Source organism: Serinus canaria, chromosome 28 (genome assembly GCF_022539315.1).
Source record: "Serinus canaria isolate serCan28SL12 chromosome 28, serCan2020, whole genome shotgun sequence".
NCBI classification, from domain to species: Eukaryota; Metazoa; Chordata; class Aves; order Passeriformes; family Fringillidae; genus Serinus; species Serinus canaria.
In genome coordinates, this window is record NC_066341.1 from 1,573,056 (window position 1) to 1,591,261 (window position 18,206).

The 18,206-nt window shown below is 59.0% G+C and overlaps 2 protein-coding genes across 3 annotated transcripts; both read right to left on the reverse strand.

The window, feature by feature from the left end:
* Window positions 1-216: 216 nt before the first annotated feature.
* TM6SF2 (transmembrane 6 superfamily member 2) lies at window positions 217-7,956 on the reverse strand. Of its 2 annotated transcripts, XM_050986146.1 has the most exons (10): window positions 7,846-7,956; window positions 5,804-5,907; window positions 5,143-5,240; window positions 4,098-4,201; window positions 3,577-3,659; window positions 3,348-3,472; window positions 3,127-3,228; window positions 2,250-2,342; window positions 2,041-2,160; window positions 217-822 (listed from the first exon to the last, which is right to left on the reverse strand). In XM_050986146.1, the coding sequence occupies exons 1-10, from the start codon at window positions 7,932-7,934 to the stop codon at window positions 616-618; spliced, it is 1,125 nt and encodes a 374-aa protein (XP_050842103.1). In that variant the 5' UTR covers window positions 7,935-7,956; the 3' UTR covers window positions 217-615. The 2 variants fall into 2 exon arrangements, with proteins under 2 accessions (XP_050842103.1, XP_050842104.1); XM_050986147.1 differs by lacking the exon at window positions 2,041-2,160.
* A 1,465-nt stretch (window positions 7,957-9,421) lies between these two features.
* On the reverse strand, window positions 9,422-17,354 carry SUGP1 (SURP and G-patch domain containing 1). The gene is given in 8 exon segments (XM_050986158.1): window positions 9,422-10,100; window positions 12,215-12,344; window positions 13,266-13,411; window positions 14,099-14,205; window positions 15,320-15,497; window positions 16,361-16,467; window positions 16,723-17,011; window positions 17,013-17,354. Coding segments are annotated over 8 exon segments (1,311 nt in total). The 5' UTR covers window positions 17,340-17,354; the 3' UTR covers window positions 9,422-10,073.
* Between the last annotated feature and the right edge of the window lie 852 nt (window positions 17,355-18,206).

Below are 18,206 nucleotides of genomic sequence, written 5' to 3' on the forward strand. Positions count from 1 at the left end.
CCCACAAAATCCCACACCCACCCAGCGGGTGCCACCCCCAAATCCCGGTACCACCCTCCGCCGTGTGCCCACCCCCCCAAAAAACCCGGTACCACCCCCCAAAATCCCACCCTGAGCCCACCCGCGGGCACCGTGCCACCCGCAGGGACCCCGGCCCAGCCCCGGTGTCCCCGCCTGGCACGGGGGGACCTCGCTGGGCACAGCGGGCACACGGGCTCGGAGCAAACCTCGGCTCCTTTATTTTGTCACCAACGTCCCCCTGGCACTGCCACCAGCCCCGAACCCTCCCAGCCCCGAGCCGGGGCACCGGGACTGAACCGGGACCCACCGGAAGGGACCGCGACCCCCGCCAGCCACACCAGGGCGGGGCTGTGACTGCGGCGATGTCCCCGCCGAGCATCCCGAGGTCCCCACAGCTTTTGGGGGACCGGACCATCCTTGGGGACACCCTTGGGGACACCCCTGGGGACATCTCAGCTCGCAGCGCTCGGAGCGGGGCGAGAGGCACCGGGCAGGGTGGGGACAGCAGGACCCGGGGTGGGGACGGGAAGCCCCGGGGAGGTGCCAGCAGTCCCAGGGTGGTGCCAGCAGTCCCGGGGGACAGGGCAGGACCCGTCACTGGTACTTTTTGGCGCGGGCCAGGCCCGGGTTGGCCGGGGGGAGGAAGAAAGCCGGGGAGCGCAGGCAGCGCAGCGCCAGGAGCTGCGGGCCCAGCGCGTACAGGACGTTGGAGAGCAGAAAAGTCCAGAGCACCTCCTCGGGGGTCTGGTACGGGAAGGGCGTGCGGGAGTGCAGCGAGGAGCCCAGGTGAGCGAACTGAGCCTGCGGACAGCGGGATGGGCAGGGGGAGTGACAAGGGAGAGACACCAAAAGGTGCGAATCCCCCGCCCCAAAGGGTGCAAAGCCCCTGCACTAAAAGGTGCAAAACCCCGGTCACAAACTGGGCAAATTCCGGCCCTAAAAGGTGCAAAACCCCGTTAACAAAGGGCAAATTCCAGCCCTAAAAGGTGCAAAACCCCGGCACAAGTGGGCAATTCGGCCAAAAGGTCAAAACCCGGCACAATGGGCAATCCGGCCCTAAAAGGTGCAAACCCGGCACAATGGCAAATTCCCCTAAAGGTGCAAAACCCGGGCACAAAGTGGGCAAATTCCTGCCCTAAAAGGTGCAAAACCCGGGCACGGGCATTCCGCCTAAAAGTGCAAAGCTCCTGCACAAGTGGGCAAATTCCGGCCCTAAAAGGTGCAAAACCCCGGGCACAAAGTGGGCAAATTCCAGCCCTAAAAGGTGCAAAACCCCGGGCACAAAGTGGGCAAATTCCGGCCCTAAAAGGTGCAAAATCCCAACCTCAGAGGGGTTTTTGGCTCCAGCCCATCCCTCCTCCAGCCTTGCCTCTCTCTCCATCCTATTTCTGTCCCACTAATCCCGGGCTCTGTCCAAATCCACCGAGGCCCAGGCAATTATCAGCCAGCCAAGCTGCTCCACTTGCAGCTGCAGCTGGGACTCTGCCCCTCCAAAGCCGGGATCTACCCCGCAAATCCCGGGATTTTGGGGCTGCCCGGTTTGGGGTTTTCCCCCCCAAATCCCGGGATTTCAGGGTCACCCAGTTTGGGATTTTTTTTCCCCAAATCCCGGGATTTTGGGGTGGCCTGGTTTGGGATTTTCCCCCCAGATCCCAGGATTTCAGGGCTATCCTTTTGGGGATTTTTCCCCCAAATCCCGGGATTTCTGGGCTATCTTTTTGGGGATTTTTCCCCCAAATCCCGGGATTTCTGGGCTATCCTTTTGGGGATTTCCCCCCCCAAATCCGGGGATTTCAGGGCTATCCATTTGGGGATTTCCCCCCCAACCTCAATCCCGGGATTCAGGCTATCCTTCGGGATCTCCCAAACCCGGATTTCGGGTATTATTGGGGATTTTTCCCCCAAATCCCGGGATTTGGGCTATCCTTTTCGGGATTTTTTCCCCCCCAAATCCCGGGATTCCAGAGCCACTCTTTTGGGGATTTTTGCCCCAAATCCCGGGATTTTGGGGCCGCCCACCTGCGCCACGGCTCCGGCGAACACCAGGCTCCAGTCGGGCAGCCAGGAGCAGCCGGGCAGGGCCAGCCCGTAGATGGCGAGCAGGAGGAAGGGCAGCAGGTAGAACAGGTAGATCAGCATCTGAGGGACACCCAGACCGTCACCCCTGGTGGCTCTGGTGGCACCTGGAGGGGGGGTCCGGTCCCTCCCGTGCTGTCCCCACCCCTCACCTGCACTTTGGGGTAGCCCACGGGGTCGCGCAGGTAAGGCTCGTGCAGGTAGGTGTAGTCAAAGCAGGAATCGGCCGGGCAGTCCAGGACCACCTGGGGGGGCACGGGTGGGCGAGGGCAGGGGATCCTCCCCGGGACCCCCGACATCCTCGTTGGGACCTCCGAGATCCTCCAGGACCCCCAAACCCTCCCCGGGACCCCCGAGATCCTCCAGGACCCTCAACCTCCCGGGATCCCAAATCTCCCCGGGACCCAAACCTCCCGGGATCCCCAAATCCCCGGGACTCCAAACTCGGACCCCCAAACCTCCCGGACCCCGAGATCCTCCAGGACTCCCAAACCCTCCCCGGGACCTCCAAAGCCTCCCCGGGACCCCCGAGATCCTCCAGGACCCTCAAACCCTCCCTGGGACCCTTGAGACCCTCCAAAACCACTTCAAGCCCCTCCAAGAGCTCCCTGAGCCGCTTCCAGGACCCCCCAAGACCCCTCAGGACCATCTCGAGACCCCCCAGAACACCCAAAATCCCCACCAAGAGCCCTCCGAGCCCCTTCCAGGACCCCCCAAGAGCCCCCAGGACCACCCTGAGCCCCTCCAGGACCATCCTGAGCCCCCTCCAGGACCCCCCAAGACCCTCCAGAACACCCAAAATCCCCACCAAGAGCCCTCTGAGCCCCTTCCAGGACCCCCCAGGACCACCCTGAGCCCCTCCAGGACCATCCTGAGCCCCCTCCAGGACCCCCCAAGACCCTCCAGAACACCCAAAATCCCCACCAAGAGCCTTCTGAGCCCCTTCCAGGACCCCCCAGGACCACCCTGAGCCCCTTCAGGACCCCCCAAGACCCCCCAGGACCCCCCCGAGCCCCCCCAAGCCCTCACCATCCCCCTGAAGAAGGTGAAGGCTGCGGTGAGGATGAGGATGAGGATGAGGAGCAGGTCCTGGGGCCGCCGGTAGAGGGGTTTGCTCTGCTCCTCCTCAATCTGCGAGAGGAAATTGGGAATTTTTGGGGTCCGCACCCCCTGGTGCAGCCCTGAGAGCGCAGGAGCCGCCCCCAAATGGCCCCAAATCACCCCAAAATCCCCCCTCGTTCCCTCCTCACCTTCTCGGGGCTGAGGCTCGGCAGCGCCCGGGGCTGCTGGAAGAGCCGGCGGCCGGTCCAGGTGAGGAGGAGGAGGTAGGGCAGGTTGAGGAGGAAGGACGGGCTCAGCTCGTGGCTGTATTTCCCTGCGGGAGAGAGCGCGAGGGGGTGGGCACGGAGCCTTCCTCCCCCTCCTCCTCCTCCTCCCGGGGGGTCGGGCCCGGCCCCAGCCCCCTCCCCAGGGCCGTACCGATCAGGTTGCCCAGCAGGAAAACCACGGCGCTCATCAGCAGCGAGCCCAGCCAGAAGAGACCCAGCCCCCGGTAGCTCTTCCTGCGGGGATAGCGGGAGACCCCTCCTCAAATTGGGGATTTTATATCCCCCCCTTCCTCCTGGATCATCCCCCAGCCCCCTCCTCAAAATTCGGGATTTTTCAACCGTCCCCTGGATCACCCCCGAGCCCCTTCCTCAAAATCACGGGATTTTACATCCCCCCTTCTCCAGGGATCGCCCCCGAGCCCCCTCCTCAAAATTCGGGATTTTACATCCCCCCTACCCCTGGATCATCCCAGAGCCCCCTCCTCAAAATTCTGGATTTTCCAACGGTCCCCTGGATCACCCCCGAGCCCCCTCCTCAAAATTCGGGATTTTCCCGCCCCCTGAACCCCCTCCTCAGGAATTCGGGTGTTCTCGCCCCCTCCTCAGGAATTTGGGATTCTGCCGCCCCCTCCTCAGGAATTCGGGGGTTCTCCCCCGTTGCCCCCCGCCCACCTGAGCCCCGCGGCGCCGGCCATGGCCAGGTAGAGCCCGTAGTGCACGGAGCCGTCCCAGTAGCAGGTGAGGAGCCCGTGAGCCGTGCGCAGGTGGGGATCGCCCTGCGGGAGGGGACACCGGCAGGGGACACCGGGAGGGGACACCGGTCACACCGGGGGTGGGGATACCGGGAGGGGACAGAGGTCACACAGGGAGGGGACACCGGCAGGGGACACCGGGAGGAGGACACCGGTCACACCGGGGGTGGGGACACCGGGAGGGGACACCGGGAGGGGACACGGGTCACACCGGGAGGGGACAGGGGGCACACCGGGTGTGGGGACACCGGGAGGGGACAGGAGTCACACCGGGAGGGGACACCGGGAGGGGACACCGGGAGGGGACACCGGGGCTGGCGACACCGAGAGGGAATAGGGGTCACACCGGGAGGGGACACCGAGAGGGAATAGGGGTCACACCGGGAGGGGACACCGGCAGGGGACACCGGGAGGAGGACACCGGTCACACCGGGGGTGGGGACACCGGGAGGGGACACCGGGAGGGGACACGGGTCACACCGGGAGGGGACAGGGGGCACACCGGGTGGGGACACCGGGAGGGGACACCGGGAGGGGACACCGGGGCTGGCGACACCGAGAGGGAATAGGGGTCACACCGGGAGGGGACACCGGGAGGGGACACCGGGAGGGAATAGGGGTCACACCGGGAGGGGACACCGGCAGGGGACACCGGGAGGGGACAGGAGTCACACCGGGAGGGGACAGGGGTCACACCGGGTGTGGGGACACCGGGAGGGGACAGGAGTCACACCGGGAGGGGATACCGGGCAACACCGGGGAGGTGGCGACACCGGGAGGGGACACGGGTCACACCGGGAGGGGACACCGGGCAACACCTGGGGGGTTACACCGGCTGTGGGGACACAGGAGTCACACCGGGAGGGGACTCCCGGTCACACCGGCGGTGGGGACACCCAGAGGGTGACACCGGGGGTGCGGGGGTGCCGGAGCCGCGGGTGGGGTGTGCGGGGCAGGGCCGGCACCTCCCGCACGTAGAGCTCGGTGAAGCCCGAGATGATCCCGTCCTCCTCCAGCGCGATCAGCAAATCCACGGCCGACACGAAGGAGAACACCACGAGCACTGCGGGGAGCAGGGGGGCTCCGAGCGGGGTCCCCAGACCCCCAAATCCTACAGTCCTGCTCCCCCAAACCCCCAAATCCCAAATCCCACATTCCTGCTCCCCCCCAAAACCCCAAATCCCACATTCCTGCTCCCTGCAGGGTCCCCCAAACCCCACATTCCTGCTCTGAGCAGGTCCTGCAGCTCCCCCTGGATCCCAAATCCCAGATCCCAAATCCTTGCTCTGAGTCCCACCGATTCCCCCCAAATCCCAAACCCCAAATCCCCCCAGGTCTCACCACAGAACAGGGGGTTCTTCCCCCCAAATCCGAAACCCCAAATCCCCCCAGGTCTCACCACAGAACAGGGGGTTCTTCCCCCCAAATCTGAAATCCCAAATCCCCCCCAGGTCTCACCACAGAACAGGGGGTTCTTCCCCCCAAACCCCAGACCCCAAATCCCCCCCAGGTCTCACCACAGAACAGGGGGTCCTTCCCCCTAAACCCCAAATCCCCCCCAGGTCTCACCACAGAACAGGGGGTTCTTCCCCCAAATCCCAGACCCCAAATCCCCCCAGGTCTCACCACAGAACAAGGGGTTCTGCACGAGGCCGATGCCGCCGGTGAGGATGAGGAGGGTGACGAGGCCGAGGAGCAGCAGGACCGTGGCCAGGGCTGGAGCCGGGGGGCTGCGGTGGGATCGGGGTCGCTGCAGCACCGGCACCACCCCCGCCCCCACCCCAGCAAACAGTGCCGGTCCCGCTGAGCTTTGGGATTGGGATCGGCCCCACAGCCCAGCTCGGGGAGGGGGGATCTGGATCTGGGAATGACCCCGGGGGGGAATCCCAAAGGGGGCAAACCCTAAAGGGGGCAAATCCCAGGGGTGAATCCCAAAGGGGGGAAAATCCCAGGGGATGAATCCCAAAAGGGGGAAAATCCCAGGGGATGAACCCTAAAGGGGGCAAACCCTAAATGGGGCAAATCCCAGGGGGTGAATCCCAAAAGGGAGCAAAATCCAAAAGGGGGCAAATCCCAAAAGGAGGCAAATCTCCCAGGGGGAGAATCCCAAAGGGGGGAAAATCCCAGGGGTGAATCCCAAAAGGGGGCAAATCCCAGGGGTGAATCCCAAAAGGGGGCAAATCCCAGGGGTGAATCCCAAAAGGGGGCAAATCCCAGGGGATTAATCCCAAAAGGGGGAAAATCCCAAAAGGGGGCAAATCCCAGGGGTGAATCTCAAAAGGGGGGAAATCCCAGGGGGAGGGAAACCCCAAAAAAGGGGGAAAATCTCAGTGGGAGAATCCCAAAAGGGGGCAAATCCCAAGGGTTGAATCCCAAAAGGGGGCAAACCCTAAAGGGGGCAAATCCCAGGGGATTAATCCCCAAAGGGGGAAAATCCCAAAAGGGGGCAAATCCCAGGGGTGAATCTCAAAAGGGGGGAAATCCCAAGGGTTGAATTCCAAAGGGGGCAAATCCTACGGGTGAATCCCAAAAGAAGGATGGAATCTCAACAGGGATTTGGAATCGGAAAATCCCAAAGGAAGAGAGGTTGGGACATCCCAGCAGGGATTGGGATAGATGAAATCCCAAAAGAAGGGTGGGTGTGATCCCAGCAGGGACTGGGAATGGGAATGGGGCCGGAGCAGCCCCACTGGGGTCCCCTGGCGGTGGCAAAGCCCCAGAGGAGACCCAAACCCCGATTTGTGCACCGGGATCGCCGGGAGCCGCTCCCGCAGCCCCGGATCGGGAATTGCGGACGGGCAAAGCGAAAGCGGCGCGCGGTGACAGCGGTGACAGCGGTGGGGACACGTCAGCGACAGCGGGGACACCCCGGGAGGAGCAGGGAGTGTTTTTGGTCCAGGCCGGGAATCACGATTCCGGATTGGCTCTACGGGAGAGCCTGAATTCACGAGGGGATTGAAACCCAGCGGGAAGACCCCACCTGCAGCCGCCTTCCCATGGGATCACTTGGATCGAGGCACCTGATCCGACCGGATCCTCTGATCCAGGATGGACCCAGCCCCCGGCCCGGACTGGATTCCCAGATCCAGGAGAGACCCCAACCCCCCTCCCCCGGGCAGGAACCGCGTCCCGTTCCTGTTCATTCCCCATTCCCAATCCCAGGCGGGGTCCTCTCGGTCCCCACTCCCCGTTCCACATTCCCGGGGGTCTTTCCCGTTCCCTGTTCCCGGGGATCCCCCCCCACATCCACTCCCGTTCCCCATTCCCGGGGTCTCTCCCCATTCTCGGGGGTCTCTCCCGTTCCCCATTCTCGTTCCTCATTCCCGGGGGTCTCTCCCCGTCCCCACTCCCCATTCCCGGGGGTCTCTCCCGGTGCCATGGGTCTCTCCCAGTCCCCACTTCCCGCTCCTGGTGTCTCTCCCCGTTCCCCATTCCCGGGGTCTCTCCCGGTCCCCACTCCCCATTCCCGGGGGTCTCTCCCCGTTCCCCATTCCGGGGTCTCTCCCGGTCCCCACTCCCCATTCCCGGGGGTCTCTCCCCGTTCCCCATTCCCGGGGTCTCTCCCGATCCCCACTCCCCATTCCCAGTGTCTCTCCCCGTTCCCCATTCCCGTTTCCCACTCCCGGGGTCTCTCCCCGTTCCCGGGGGTCCCCCCGCTCCCCACTCACTCCAGGGAGGTGACAGCGCTGACACCGAAGGCCACCGGGAGGGCGAGCAGGGGGGCGGCCAGGGCGGCCGTGCCCGCCGGGAGCTGCATCCCGGCCCCGCCGCCAGCACCGGGCCCGCGGACTTCGGCCCCGGGACCGGCCCGGGCAGCGCCCTTAAAGCCACAGAGCCGCCGACGGAGGGACCGCGGCGGACGACGGACGACACAGACGCGACCCTGCCAGGCCCGCAGGGCACAGGACCGCGGACGGACGCGGAGACAGACCCTTAAAGCACGAGCCCACACGGAGGCACAGGCCGCGGCGGACGCGACGCCCTAAGCCACAGAGCCGCCACACGGCGACACAAGGACCGCGGCGGGACGGACGGACGGACAGACAGACCCTTAAAGCCACAGAGCCGCCACACGGAGGCACAGGGACCGCGGCGGGACGGACAGACGGAAGGACAGACAGACAGACAGGGGCACAGGGGAGGGACAGGGGGAGCATGGAAGGGAGGAAAGGAGTCCTGGGAATGAGGAAGGGTGGGGTGGGGGGAAGGACTGGGATCGGGAATGGGATCGGGAATGGGATCCGAGAATGGGATCGGGATCAGGAATGGGATTGGGACTGGGATCGGGAATGGGATCCGAGACTGGGATGGGGAATGAGATCCGAGACTGGGATCGGGAATGGGATCGGGATCAGGAATGGGATTGGGACTGGGATCGGGAATGGGATCCGAGACTGGGATGGGGAATGGGATCCGGGACTGGGATCGGGATCAGCAATGGGATTGGGACTGGGATGGGGAATGGGATCCGAGACTGGGATGGGGAATGGGATCCGAGACTGGGATCCGAGAATGGGATCCGAGACTGGGATCCGAGAATGGGATCCAAGAATGGGATCCAGGGAGGGACTGGGATCTGAGAATGGGATCCGAGAATGGGATGTGGGATCAGGAATGGGATACAGGACTGGGATCAGGCATGGGATCCAGGACTGGGATCTGAGATCAGGAATGGGATCCAGGAAGGGACTGGGATACAGGACTGGGATCAGGCATGGGATCGGGAATGGGATCTGGGATCAGGAATGGGATCTGGGACTGGGATCAGGAATGGGATCCAGGGAAGGACTGGGATCAGGAATGGGACCTGGGGAAGGACTGGGACCTGGGACTGGGATCAGGAATGGGATCTGGGACTGGAATCCAGGGAGGGACTGGGATCTGAGACCGGGATTGGGGACAAGATCCAGGACTGGGATTTGGGATCCAGGGAAGGACAGAGGTCCTGGGAGGAAGGACAGGGGGACACAGAGGGGATCCCGGGGCTCCAGGCTCGCAGATTTTGGATTTTCCCTGGATAACCCCACCCTCCCCCCTCCCCCTGGAATGGTTTTAATTAAAAGCCAAGCCCTCGACTCCGTAATTAATAAAATTAGCAAAGAACCACATCAAGTATCCCAAAAAAGGAACCAAATCCAGCTTTTTTTTCCCTTGAAAATCCTTGGAAAAGCCATTTCCAGGGCAGCCTCCCACCCTAGGAAAAAATCCCTCTCTTCCCAAAAAATTCCAAGGATTAAACCTAAGGAACAAACAAGTTTGATTTTATTTACAGACTCTGTGAAGAAAATTTGCATTTCCAGAGTTTTTTCTTTTTTCTCTTTTTTCCCATTTTTAGGACAACAAAATCCAACTGGATTTTTCCCAAGCGTGGTGCTGGAATTTTGTTGGATTTTTCCAAAGCGTGGCTTCGGAATTTTGGGTCTCCATCATCCCAAAGCACAGGAGGTGTTGGCAAAATCCCTGGGAAGGGAATAAATCCCCCCCTGGATCCATCAAATCCTGGAATTCCCAACGGATCCAGGCCAGATCCGCCCATCCAGAGGCAAAACTGGAGGCACTGGTTCCCCAAATTCCCCAAAAATCTCTTGGATTTGGGATTCCAAGATAAAAATCAAGGAATGAACCCCCCCCACAAATTCCTGGAGCAGCACAAGATCTGCCATTCCCAAAAATCCCAAACTCCTTGGAATTGGGGTCTCTTGGGGAATTTCTTGGGGCTGCTCCAAACCCTCCCCATGTCCCCAAAAAAAGCTGGGAAAGCTTTTCCATGGGGGAGGGAGGAGCTGTGATTCCCAAAAAAAAAAAAAAAAAAAAGCCAGATAATAGCAGGAGAAAAGAGATGGATAATGAAGTTTGGGATGAGAATTCCCAGGAAATCCTTTGGGAAAAGCCCTCCTCAGTAGTAAGGTCGCCGTGGGTTGTTCTGTAGGGAGAAAAAAGAAAAACCAATGGAAAAATCATCAGGATTGGGGATTTTATCCCAAAAATCAGCATCTGGATTCTCTGGGAAAAGCCACTGGAATGTGACATTTTGCAGGTTTTTTTTCCTCAAAATTTAAGGCAGGTTTGGCTGGAAAGGGAAAATCCAGGCTTGGTTTTGTTCCCTGGAAAATGGTAATTCCAAAGGAATCGTGGAGAAGCTTCCCTTGGCAGGGGTTTAACTGGGAATAAAATTGGGATTTGAATGGGAAAAGAAACGGGAAGGAGAATTCTGCAGCCAGGGAATTCCAGGAGGATGGTTTGGTTCAGGATGAGGAGAGGAATTCCAGCCCAGAGGAATTTCCCAGCTGCCAACATTCCCAGAGCTGCACTGGAGATTCCAGGGATTTGTCCCCGTGCCTGCCTGGCTTTGGGACAATCCCATTCCAGGGATCCATCCCTGCCCCATTCCTGGGACTCTCCCTCATCACTGGCTCATTGCCATTCCCACCTCCACTCAATCCATCCCATCCCAATTCCCATGGATCCCATCCCAATTCCCATGATCCCAATTCTCCCCTAGCAGTGGGAGCCATACACCAGCATTAACCCCATCCCATTCCCACTATCCCATTCCTGCTATCCCAATCCCATTCCCGTGATCCAGTGGGTTGGGCTGGAAGCGGTCTGCCAGCCTTGACCCCAATTCCCACAATCCTGATCCCATTCCCATGACCCCAGTCCCATTCCCATTATCCCATTCCCGTACCAGCATCATGTGCTTGCGGAAGGCCTCGTACTCATCGATCCCAATCCAAATATCCCAATCCCATTCCCATACCAGGGGGTTGGGCCGGAAGCGGTAGGCCAGCACTGATCCCAATCCCATTCCCATGATCCCAATCCCAATCCCATTATCCCATTCCCATACCAGGGGGTTGGGCCGGAAGCGGTAGGCCAGCACTGATCCCAATCCCATTCCCATGATCCCAATCCCAATCCCATTATCCCAATCCCATACCAGGGGGTTGGGCTGGAAGTGGTAGGCCAGCACTGACCCCAATCCCACTCCCATGATCCCAATCCCAATCCCGTTATCCCAATCCCGTACCAGGGGGTTGGGCCGGAAGCGGTAGGCCAGCACTGACCCCAATCCCATGATCCCAATCCCAATCCCGTTATCCCAATCCCGTTATCCCGTTATCCCGTACCAGGGGGTTGGGCTGGAAGCGGTAGGCCAGCACTGACCCCAATCCCGTTATCCCAATCCCGTTATCCCATACCAGGGGGTTGGGCCGGAAGCGGTAGGCCAGCACTGACCCATCCCGATCCAATCCCAATCCGTTATCCTCTCGTTATCCCAATCCCGTTATCCCGTACCAGGGGGTTGGGCCGGAAGCGGTAGGCCAGCACTGACCCCAATCTCGTTATCCCAATCCCGTTATCCCGTACCAGGGGGTTGGGCCGGAAGCGGTAGGCCAGCACTGATCCCAATCCCATTCCCGTTATCCCGTACTAGGGGGTTGGGCCGGAAGCGGTAGGCCAGCACTGACCCCAATCCAGATATCCCAATCCCGTTATCCCAATCCCGTTATCCGTTATCCCGTACCAGGGGGTTGGGCCGGAAGCGGTAGGCCCAGCACTGACCCCAATCCCTGTTATCCCAATTCCAATCCCGTTATCCCGTACCAGGGGGTTGGGCCGGAAGCGGTAGGCCAGCACTGATCCCAATCCCATTCCCGTTATCCCGTACCAGGGGGTTGGGCCGGAAGCGGTAGGCCAGCACTGACCCCAATCCCATGATCCCAATCCCGTTATCCCGTTATCCCGTACCAGGGGGTTGGGCCGGAAGCGGTAGGCCAGCACTGACCCCAATCCCGTGATCCCAATCCCAATCCCGTTATCCCGTTATCCCGTACCAGGGGGTTGGGCCGGAAGCGGTAGGCCAGCATGACCCCAATCCCGTGATCCCAATCCCAATCCCGTTATCCCAATCCCGTTTTCCCGTTATCCCGTACCAGGGGGTTGGGCCGGAAGCGGTAGGCCAGCACTGACCCCAATCCCGTGATCCCAATCCCAATCCCGTTATCCCAATCCCGTTATCCTGTTATCCCGTACCAGGGGGTTGGGCCGGAAGCGGTAGGCCAGCATCATGCGCTTGCGGAAGGCCTCGTACTCGTCGTCCTCCTTGGTCAGCTCCGCCGGGCGCTCGATCCCGAACCCCGCCCCGTCCATGGTGGTGGTGCCCCTGCGGAAATTCGGGAATGGCGCGGTCAGACACCCCCCCACCGGGAATTCCCATGGGAATCCTGCCCCCGGGACCTCCCTGGATCTCCTTCCTAGATCCTCAGGGTTTGGTGCTGGATGGAAGCAGGGATTGGTTTCCTATCCCAAATCCCTGGGAATCTGGATGGAAGCAGGGATTGGTTTCCATCCCAAATCCCTGGGAATTTGGATGGAAGCAGGGATTGGTTTCATTTCCCAAATCCCTGGGAATTGGATGGAAGCAGGGGTTGGTTTCCTTCCCAAATCCCTGGGAATTTGGATGGAAGCAGGGATTGGATTCATCCCAAATCCCTGGGAATTTGGATGGAAGCAGGGATTGGATTCATTTCCCAAATCCCTGGGAATTGGATGGAAGCAGGGATTGGATTAATTTCCCAAATCCCTGGGAATTTGGATGGAAGCTGATCCACCTAAAAACCCCTCTGGAATACCAAAAGTGGGATCTGATCCCAACATTTCTGGCCATGGAATGAAACCAAGACTCGTAGGATCACACAAAGCTCTGATCCCGGCTGGAATATTCTCCCCTGGATGTGCTTCCCACAGTTTTTTTTTTTATATTTCCATGACTTTATGACTCCAAGGCGAGCAAATATTCCCAGGAATTTCTGATTTTAAGGATTTATTCCTGGGAGAGGGGAGGTGCAGACAGGAATTCTCAGAGCTGCACTTCCCTATGGAGATTTGGGTCAGAAATTCAGGATTTGAGGGCTCAGACAATTCCAGCTACAGCCACAAATCCAGAAGAAAAATCCAAAAAGATCAGGAATTTTTTTTTCCTGGGCTGAATTTTCCATGCTCGGGTGAGAAATCCCAGCTGGGCTGCGATTCCAGCAGGAATTCCAGCAGGAAAAAGGAAGGAATAATCCACAGGGACACTCACTTGCTGACAGGGTTTTTAATTCCCTGCCCATCGGATCCCAATCCCTCTCCTTCCTTCCATCCCATTTTCATCAGCATTTGGTATCCGATGTTTTCCACCGTCAGCTTGAATTCCTTGTACTCGGAATAATCCGGCTCCCGGCCCTCCTGCAGTGGGAAAAACCAGGAAAAAAGGGAATTTTATATTCCATGTGTCACGGGAAAAGCAGCTTCACCCACCCCCAAACTGGGATTTTGGGAAAGAACTGCCAGGATTTCCCCCGGATTCCAACAACAGCTCTGGAATTCTGAATTGTTCCCTGGATCCAGCCTCAGATCTGGTTCTTTCCCAAGGCTGAATCCCAGGGAATGTCAGGAAAACAGGGATGAGGCAGCTTCCAGGAATCCCAGGGTTTGGGAAGGACTGGAAGGTGCTGGAGTTGGCACCATTCCCAAAATTCCATTGTTTTCCCAGCTTGGTACTCACTGACCCCAAAGAGGAACCAAGTGGGGAGGTTTGTCTGGAATTCCAGAAAAATCCCAAATTATGGAATTCCAGAGTGGAAAGAGACCTTAAAGCCCATCCAGTCCCACGGGCAGGGACGCTTCCCATGATCCCAGGATGCTCCCAACATTCCTTGGACATTCCCAGGGATGAAGCAGCCACGGATCCTTTGGGAATTCCACCCCATTCCCTCCTGGGCAAGGAATTTTTCCCAAATATTGCCCCATTTCCGTGCTAACAGTGGGAATCTGATCCTTGTTTTTCCCTGCAGGAATGGAGCAAGGAGACCTGGAGGAATTCCCGGCTGTGGGATGAGACTGGAGCATTCCCAGAATCCCAGGAATCCTCACCTTGAGGGCCTTGAAGGTCTCCATGAACTTTTCCAGCTCGTCGGGCGGGAGGAAATCCCCGATGAAATGTTTCCCTCGGCCCATCTGGGTCAGCTGCTCTGCCCACTCTGGAAAAGCAGGACAACACCCAGGTCATGGAAAATCCCTTGGGATTCCTGGAGCATCCCAGGGATGTGTGAGATCCCCAGGTTGAGAAATCATGGAGAATCCATTGGGATTTGTGCAGCATGCCGGGGATTTCAGGGGAGTTCTGGAGCACAAAACATCCCAGGAATGCAAGAGAACCACGGAGAGAACCACGCCCATGGAAAATCCCTTGGGATTTCAGGGGCATTTGGATTCCAGGAGGATTCTGGAGCACAAAACTTCCCAGGAATGCACAGCGAGATCCCTGAAAAACCATGGAGCATCCCTTGGGATTTGTGGAGCATCCCAGGAGGGATGGAACCTACAGCTCCCAATCCAGCAGGATAGGGATGGAATTCCACCTCTGGAATGCCCAGTCCCACTCACCCCAGGTCTTGTCCATCTCCCCAGGGATGCAATTCCCCCTCTGGAATTCCCAGTCCCACCCACCCAGGGGTGCAATTCCCCCTCTGGAATGCCCAGTCCCACCCACCCAGGGATGGAATTCCCTCTGGAATTCCCAGTGCCACCCACCCCGTGTCTTGTCCATCTCCATGCGGCGCAGGCGGTGCTCCCAGGGATGGAATTCCCTCTGGAATTCCCAGTCCCACCCACCTCAAGTCTTGTCCATCTCCCTAGGGATGGAATTCCTATCTGGAATTCCCAGTCCCACCCACCCAGGTGCTCCCTAGGGATGGAATTCCCCTCCGGAATGCCCAATCCCACCCACCCCGTGTCTTGTCCATCTCCATGCGGCGCAGGCGGTGCCCAGCTCGCAGGACAGGGATGCAATTCCCTCTCTGGAATTCCCAATCCCACCCACCCAGGGGTGCAATTCCCCTCTGGAATTCCCAGTCCCACCCACCCAGGGGTGCAATTCCCTCTCTGGAATTCCCAGTCCCACCCACCCAGGGACAGAATTCCCCTCTGGAATTCCCAGTGCCACCCACCCCGTGTCTTGTCCATCTCCATGCGGCGCAGGCAGTGCTCCCAGGTGCCCAGCTCGCAGGACAGGGATGCAATTCCCTCTCTGGAATTCCCAATCCCACCCACCCAGGGACAGAATTCCCCTCTGGAATTCCCAGTGCCACCCACCCCGTGTCTTGTCCATCTCCATGCGGCGCAGGCGGTGCTCCCAGGTGCCCAGCTCGCTGTCCACCTCCTCGTCGCTGTCGTAGCCGTGCTGGTGCTGCTGCAGCGCCCGCTCCCACAGCAGCTGCATCTCCTGCATGGCTCGCTTGTGCTTCATGATCATGTCGTACATCTGCTGCATCTGCCACGGGAAACGGGGTTCGGGCTGGGAAAAGGGGGTTTGTCCTGGGAAATATGGGGTTTGTCCTGGGGAAAATGGGATTCAGGCTGGAAAAATGGGGTTTGTCCTGGGAAAAATGGGGTTTGTCCTGGGAAATATGGGGTTTGTCCTGGGGAAAATGGGGTTTGTCCTGGGGGAAACAGGATTCAGGGTGGAAAAATGGGATTTGTCCTGGGGAAAAATGGGATTTGTCCTGGGGAAAAATGGGATTCAGGGTGGAAATGGGTCGGGTGGAAACTGGGGTTGTCCTGGGAAATGGGTTGTCGGAAAATGGGGTTCCGGGAAAATGGGGTTTGTCCTGGGAAAAATGGGGTTCGTCCTGGGAAAAATCGGGGTTCGTCCTGGGAAAAATGGGATTTGTCCTGGGAAAAATGGGGTTTGTCCTGGGGAAAATGGGATTCAGGCTGGAAAAAATGGGATTTAGGCTGGAAAAAATGGGATTTGTCCTGGGGAAAATGGGATTCAGGCTGGAAAAATGGGGTTTGTCCTGGCAGAAACGGGGCTTGTCCCGAGAGAAACGGGGTTCAGGCTGGAAAAATGGGATTTGTCCTGGGAAAAATGGGGTTTGTCCTGGGAAAAATGGGATTTGTCCCCAGGAAAAAATGGGATTTGTCCCCAGGAAAAAATGGGATTTGTCCCCAGGAAAAAATGGGATTTGTCCCCAGTAAAGCTCCTTTGGGATTTGGGATTTTATGGCTGGAAAGGTCCTTATTCCCAAAGTTATTCCTGCTGATTCCAGCTCCACGCTGTTCCCAGGGAATCCCAGATGGAAAACCTTTGTTATTCCCACAGGAGGGAATTCAGGAAGGGTTTTTGGGATTCACCTCCTGCTGCTCCTTCAGCTGCTTCTTCTGGGCCTCCGAGAGCTCCGTGACTCCCACCAGTCCCACGGGTTTGCCCTTCTCGTACCCCAGACCCTTCAGGTCCTGAACTGCAGGTAAAAAAAACAGGGAAAAACCTTTGGAAAAATCTGGGAGATGGGAAAAATCTCAAGAGAGGGAAGGAAAGGGAAGAAAAGGGTGGGGGAAAAAAAAAAAAAAAAGGAATTCTGTTTGTAATTCCCACGGAGCGAAGGGAAAATAAAACCACAGGGGAAAAAATGGGATTGACAGCAGAAAACTTGATCCAGGAAATAAAAAATGAGTCTGGAGCCACGAAATTCCCAGGAAAAGCCAATCCCACTCACCTGAGAGGGGAGAGGGAGAATCCAGCTGCTGCACCAGCTGGGGGAGAGGCAATTCCACCTTTTCCTCCTCCGGCCCCCACCGGCTCTTCCTCTTCTTTTTGGTGCTGCCCGGAGCGGGATTTGGGGTCACGGACGGATTCGGGGTCGTGGCAAGATTTGGGATTGCAGCTGGATTTGGGGTCACGGCTGGATTGGGGATTGGGGCCGGGCTTGGGGCCAGCTGATCCGGAGGGGAGGTGGAGGATGAGGAGGGGGCAGGAGAGGCCGAAGGAACGGGAAGAGGCGGCGGGAACAACGGGAGAGGGAACGGGGAGAGGCAGAGGAGGCAGGACGGGAATGGGGAGAGGGAGAGGGGAGGGAACCGGGAGAGGGGGGAAGCACAGAGGGGAGGGAGAAGCCTCGGGGCTGCTTTTCCGTTTGAGGCCGGATTCTCCGGAGGGAAAAGGAGAATTCCCGGGAAAAGGGGAGCCCCCGGGGGCAGCCCGGGCCCGGCGGAACTCCTCCAGCTTCTGGCGGTAGTAGCGGTGCCCTCTGCTGTGGGGCTCGTACAGGAACCTGCAAACAGGGGAGCAGCTGGGGAATTCCTGCCTGGAATGCTCACAGCATCCCCGGGGCATTCCCAGAACATTCCCTGGCTCTCCAGCCCTGCTCAGAGCTGGATCCAGCTGTGGAATTCCTGCCTGGAATGCTCACAGCATCCCCAGGGCATCCCCGGGGCATTCCTGGCTCTCCAGCTCCATTCAGAGATGGATCCAGCTGGGGGATTCCTGCCTGGAATGCCCAGAACACACCCAGAACATTCCCAGAACATTCCCTGGCTCTCCAGCCCTGCTCAGAGCTGGATCCAGCTGTGGAATTCCTGCCTGGAATGCTCACAGCATCCCCAGGGCATCCCCGGGGCATTCCTGGCTCTCCAGCTCCATTCAGAGATGGATCCAGCTGGGGGATTCCTGCCTGGAATGCCCAGAACATTCCCAGATCATTCCCAGAACATTCCCTGGCTCTCCAGCCCTACTCAGAGATGGATCCAGCTGGGGATTCCTGCCTGGAATGCTCACAGCATCCCCGGGGCATTCCCAGAACATTCCCTGGCTCTCCAACTCCACAGAGAGCTGGATCCAGCTGTGGGATTCCTGCCTGGAATGCCCAGAACATTCCTGTCTCTCCAGCCCCACTCAGAGCAGGATCCAGCTGTGGAATTCCTGCCTGGAATGCCCAGAACATTCCCAGGATATTCCTGTCTCTCCAGCTCCACTCAGAGCTGGATCCAGCTGTGGAATTCCTGCCTGGAATGCCCAGAACATTCCCAGGATATTCCTGTCTCTCCAGGGCTGGGATCCAGCAGAGTTTTCCCCAGGAATTTTCCTTCCTGCAATTCCCAGCTCTCCAGGGCTGGGATCCAGCACTGGAATTTTCCTGCCTGGAATGCCCACAGCATTCCCAGATCATTCCCAGCTCTGCAGGGCTGGGATCCAGCACGTTTT

Excerpts from the sequence above, each read along its gene's own strand:
- TM6SF2 (XM_050986146.1), bottom strand. The coding sequence starts at position 7,934 with ATGCAGCTCCCGGCGGGCACGGCCGCCCTGGCCGCCCCCCTGCTCGCC. Across the intron at positions 5,241-5,803 it reads GCAGAACCCCTTGTTCTGTG|TGCTCGTGGTGTTCTCCTTC; the intron begins GTGAGACCTGGG and ends TGCTCCCCGCAG. Across the intron at positions 4,202-5,142 it reads CCGAGCTCTACGTGCGGGAG|GGCGATCCCCACCTGCGCAC; the intron begins GTGCCGGCCCTG and ends CCCCTCCCGCAG.